We start from the raw sequence: 6000 nt of genomic DNA on the forward strand, positions 1-6000 counted from the left end.
TGTGTGTGTGTGTGTGTGTGTGTGTGTGTGCGTGTGTGTGTGTGTGTGTGTGTGTGTGTGTGTGTGTGTGTGTGTGTGTGTGCATTAGACTGAAACTCAACAACCATGTCACAGCTGGGGAGACCAGTGATGAATTCTAATTAGATTATCAAATTTTTTACATAATACAGTAAGTAAATGTTATGGGTGGGGCTGACAAAAGGCATATTTTCCAACCACTAAGGCAACTGAAGCTGTGCAAATTTAATTATGAAAATACATCTCAGAAAAATGTCTCCTATGCTGAAGGCGTAGTGGGATCAGCATTTATTTACACACACACACAATGTGATGCCACAGAAAACATGTGGTGGATAAATACCAGTCCTAGCGTGTTGAAAGAGGGCCCACCAGTGAGCAAAGGGCCCGCAGCACGATGAAGAGTAATAGGAGATCTCCACTTCTTCTCTGGATCTCTGTTATCCTCACAACCTTCCATTGTCTTTACGCTTTCATTGTCGGTTAGGGGCAGCTCTCCACAGACCAGTGTGGAATCTCATCTACTCCTGCGGCGGATCCTCGTCTGGCCTTTCTGATGACCTCAGTTAGCCTCTCTTGCATAAAGTCAAACCCCGTTCACATGTTGAGCTCCATCACGTCAGACCCCTTCAGACCCCATTTGCGTGTGTGTGTGCGTGTGTGTGTGTGTGTGTGTGTGTGTGTGTGTGTGTGTGTGTGTGTGCGTGTGTGTGTGTGTGTGTGTGTGTGTGTGTGTGTGTGTGTGTGTGTGCGTGTGTGTGTGTGTGTGTGTGTGTGTGTGTGTGTGTGTGTGTGTGTGAGCGGCTCGGCAATTTCACTCACACTACTCCAGGTTCCTGTTTCCTGAACGGATCACTACGGCTGTCCCCACGGAGAGCTTTCCCTTCCTGCTCTGGGCATTGCCATCTCCATCTCCGTGGTTCTCCCGGCTGTCTGGAGGCACTCTTGTGGCGGTCTGATGTAAGCACGGCCCATTTCCTGGTCTGTTCCTGGGCCTTCTTTAAGTTTCTCTCTCACAGAGATATCCGATGGCAACATTCCAGCTGCCAGCTGCACAGCTGCGTCTGGTTAAAGCTAGACTCTGCTTCCTTCACTCTCTCCTCTCGGACAGAGACCACAGAGGGAACACTAGATGTTTGAAGATGTGCAAAGACTGTCTTTGGATGGTCCATCATTATATTTTCAAGAAACAACGAGAATTTAGACCACAGCAGGCGCTATAGCGGACCTTGCACTGGACCTGGACCTGCTGCAGAAGCTGTACTCCTCCACCTTTGTTGATCTGACAAATATTGAGTCGTATCTACTCCACATTGAGTCGTATCTACTCCATATTGAGTCGGATCTACTCCATATTGAGTCGTATCTACTCCATATTGAGTCGTTGAGTCGTATCTACTCCATATTGAGTCGTATCTACTCCATATTGAGTCGTTGAGTCGTATCTACTCCATATTGAGTCGTATCCACTCCATATTGAGTCGTATCTACTCCATATTGAGTCGTTCAGTCGTATCTACTCCATATTGAGTTGGATCTACTCCATATTGAGTCGTATCTACTCCATATTGAGCTGGATCTACTCCATATTGATAGCTCTGCGTCCTCAGCGTTTTGGCCAATGGGGCTGATGCGTAAGCTTAAGCGAACTGACATGGCTGGCATGGGTCGTTAGCAGGTCTCTGCTGGTGCTTCAGCAAGTGGCTTGGGCTTGTGTGCACATACCCTTGATTCAGGACAGTTAGATGGCTGAAGTCAATGCATTTGCCAACCAGTTGGCTGCAACTTTTTGCTTGAGGTTAACCATGTTGTAACTTCCACAGACGATGTTGCTCTGTGATATTTATCAGTGTTGCTTTACATAATAAAACAATGTACAATGTTCAGTAAATTGAGTTTCATCATTACCTTTACAGTGGGTTCCATCATTAGGTTGAAACTGAGCCTCCCCGTTTGTAGAGGCGAAACCTGGTTTGCAAGCGCAATTATAACTTCCCAGAGAGTTGGTACATGTGGCATGGCCTCCGCATATGTATAGCACTCTCTCACATTCATTGTCATCTGTGTGAGGAAACAGTGAGTGAAAAATAGGTTTTACAAAATATGTTTTTAAATATAAAAAATATATTTTACAACTTTCCTCAATTTCTATGGAAATTATAAAATACCTCTCGACTACCTTTCACTGGTCACCAGTTTGAATTTTCAAAATTTTAAATGCAATAAAAACAGAGTGTTTATTATTATGTACAAACATACTGAGTTGCTACATTCCTGCCTGATTGTCGTGACATGGCCTACTCTGTGCAAGGTATTCTTAGCTGTCATTCCGGAATATTCTTGAGAAGGAGATGGAATGTCAGGAAATATCTGACATAACAGATTCGGACTGAGGCTGACACGAAGACATGGGAACAGGGATGGAATGACAACACAAAACTCCATTGTTCTCATTGGCCAGCATCACTTTGCTTATACTGCCAACAACTTGATCGAGGTCACTTGACAAGCCTAGCTACGTATTTGGCAAATATGAGGTTCATTTTAAGATGTTACTAAAACTCTTTAAAGGGCAATGTTAAAACTTCACAAAAGTCAGAATGAGAATCAGACTCAAGTTTTAGAATGAACCCCTTTTCATACTGTCCCCAAGACTATCCAGTCTTGTGTCACTGCTTTCCCCAGAGGTCCTAGAACAGAGACACTCTCAAACATTTACCCTGGCTTTCCACCACGTAGTTCAATTAAATTAAATTAAATTAAATTAAATTGTATTTATATAGCGTCAAAACAATAGAATTGTCTCAGGGCGCTTAGTAGTTTTGTGCTTTGTTTTAGAAAACCCACAAAAATAACAGAAGAGCTTTTACAGCAATTTGTCACCATGATATATAACCATAATACATGACTTAGCAAACTAGCTTTAATCAGTAGAAACTGGGATGTTTTAGAAGACGGGTGTGTTGGCTGTTGGCTGGCATTTTCTGAAATTAAGATAAAATGTACCAAATACTTCCTCAACATTTAAAAAAATGATTCAATGAACATATCATACTACTGATATACTTGTATGGTGTACGTAATCAGAAAATATAGCACTACGTGTGGCTGAACACGGATTCATATGTGGGACCTAATATAGTAAACATAATCATTATAATGTGTATAGTTTTCCCTTTGTTTTGTAAATAATTCAATAATCATTATAATGTGTTCAGTTTTCCCTTTATTTTGTAAATAATTAAATAATCATTATAATGTGTTCAGTTTTCCCTTGTTTTGTCATTAATTAAATAATCATTATAATGTGTATAGTTCTCCCTTTGTTTTGTCAGTAGTCAAAAAGGTAAGTTGTTACCTTACCTTGACAGTTATTTATTCCATTCCCGGTATATCCATCTTTGCATTTGCAGGTCTTGTTTTCACACTTTGCAAGATTATGACATTTTGGGCAGGTGTCAGAATATATCCCTTGTGTAAGGACACAGAATATACATGCTGGAGATGAAGAGCAAAAGCGAGGAAAGAAATAGGTCATTGTATCATAGAGCATATATTACATCATTATCACACAAAGATGAGGCGACATTATTGCCATCTACTGAATCCAGAATGTCCTTGGTCGGTTAGGGGTGAACTTTAACGACACTAAGTAACCTCTTTCTTTAGTAAAAAATATTCTAGTTAATTTGTAGGAAACGTCAAAATATATTATTAAACTAAAAAAAAAAAATGGTTTACCTTCCAAGAGCACAAGCTTCATTGAGGAGTTTAGCAAATGCGACATCTTCCAAGTGAAGGCGACTTACAGTAAGTGGGGACTCGAGGATGGTGACGCCTGGCGTTTCCCCACGCTTTTCCTGTTGTTCTAAAGCTGGCCCTTCCTGTCCTGATGCTCTATCAGCCAAAGTACAGAGGCCACAGAGGGACACACCTATGTACTGGAAACAATATCCAGCGGGATGTGGATTCTTGGTTGGGTTTGATGACATTTATACACTGTTTGCAAAGCAATCTACCCAATGAAAACTAATTCAGGTCATGAAAACTGTGTTTGTCTTTCACATACGTAAGCATTTTGAAATGAGTTGCTTCACAAATGGTATGACACTAAAAAACTAACTATAAGTGGTTATTACTGTAAAAGTGAAACTAAAAGGGTCAAACAGGTTTGAAACCAAACCTCTTACATGTACAAACTACTGTAAATGTATACCCCAAAAAGAGCAGGATTATGTACTGGAAAAACACACAGAAGTACAGAAGGACAGGACAATAGTGAAGGACAGGATAAAAGCTGAAAACAGCAAGGAAAAAATAAACAGGGAAGGGATGGAGGGTGGATGGTGGGGTTGGCATATCAAGGTGTGAATGCGACATATGAAGTTATGTTACTTGCACTAAATTCTAAAACCTAGAAACCTCAAAAGTATTCTTTCCTGTGTTGTCCACTCATAGCGAGAATGCTTATGCTGTCCCAATAAACACTGTTGACTCTCAAGGCTCTCTAACAGCAAGAGGATGAATAATAGGACGAAGATGAATGCCCTTAAAATGGGTGGCGGTCCCCTTGACACACACTTCAGATGAATGCCCCTAAAATGGGTGAAGGTCCCCTTGCCACACACTTCACCTTGGTTTCCGTGTCGGCTTTCAGTCAGCGGAAGGAAAGGGCAAACACGAATGGCCTCCCAAGGCTGCCTACACTCAACAACTCAAGCAGTGATTGTCAAATGGCTGGCCTATTAGATTTGAATAATGGGGGACATTACTGCGTCTGCACAACATTATCTTTCTGTAGGCACTGGTAAACTCATCACGGTCTTGAAGACTGATATGTAAGCATCTCATTTTCAATATGTTCTGCCTGATACATATTCAGAACATCCAAGAGATATTTTAAATACATGAAACATGAATCATATAAAATGTACATAATTATCATTCACATACGGGGCTTTTATCCGAGGGTGCAGAAAGACAAGATTTTTGGTTGAGATGTGTGTGTGTGTGTGTGTGTGTGTGTGTGTGTGTGTGTGTGTGTGTGTGTGTGTGTGTGTGTGTGTGTGTGTGTGTGTGTGTGTGTGTGTGTGTGTGTGTGTGTGTGTGTGTGTGTGTGTGTGTGTGTGTGTGTGTGTTGTGTGTGTGTGTGTGTGTGTGTGTGTGTTTGTGTGAGTGTGTGTGTGTGTGTGTGTGTGTGTGTGAGTGTGTGAGCTGAGGCCACCAAACTGGACCTGTGACGGCCATTTCTGATGAGTGACAGGGAAGATGTGGGGATTAAGAGAGATTTTTGAGAATGCTGAGAGTGAGAGTGAGAGCGTTAAATCTCCTCTGGGAATGACAGGACACTCAGGTCTAGTTACTTAATCAGAGAGTATTAAGCAGATTCATGAACTTCATAGACATGTCGATGAAAAGTCACATTGTCAAGACGGATGGAATTTGTGGATAACATAAAACACAATACACAAAACCATCCAATATTTTTAGTTCTTTATTCTTAAGTCAGATCCAGTTTCAACCCTGAAAATGAGTTCACAGGGCATAACCTTTCACAATTACATAATAAGACTGACATCTGTGTTTGAAAACTCAGCTGGAGCAGACGTGTGCATACTAACCCATGACCAGTTACCTCCATCTTCCATGACTTGCGTGGGCATTTAGTGATTGTACACAAAAACAGAAAAAAGAGTACCTGCAGCTATAGCACAATATGCTCAGTGTTGAAAACTGGTGCAAGATGAGGTCACGCAGAGCAGGAAGATAAAACCATGTTTAAATGCCAGCAGACTTGATTCTTGCTGACACAAACTGAATTACTGGACATGTCAGTTAACAACAGGGGCAGGGAGTTAGATGTATTATGTTATGCGTACATAAAACGTTAAGCATAACTATTTGTACTTCAGCAAGTTTGTTGGAAGATAAGCTGCACAAACACATTTTTGGAGTTATTTATGGACTCTGGTTTCAAATGTG

At 41.2% G+C, this 6000-nt stretch overlaps 1 protein-coding gene across 1 annotated transcript in view; it reads right to left on the reverse strand.

Annotated features, from left to right (window-relative positions):
- Positions 1-3805, reverse strand: part of adgrl4 (adhesion G protein-coupled receptor L4) — a gene marked incomplete at its 5' end in the record, with an annotated part of 30984 nt that extends 27179 nt beyond the window's left edge. The window contains 3 exons of the mRNA XM_080835759.1: positions 1927-2079; positions 3382-3516; positions 3760-3805. Of these exons, the coding sequence (XP_080691885.1) occupies positions 1927-2079; positions 3382-3516; positions 3760-3805 (334 nt within the window). The remainder of the gene's footprint in view (positions 1-1926; positions 2080-3381; positions 3517-3759) is intronic.
- Positions 3806-6000: the final 2195 nt, after the last annotated feature.

This window comes from Sprattus sprattus, assembly GCF_963457725.1.
Source record: "Sprattus sprattus genome assembly, chromosome: 3".
NCBI classification, from domain to species: Eukaryota; Metazoa; Chordata; class Actinopteri; order Clupeiformes; family Clupeidae; genus Sprattus; species Sprattus sprattus.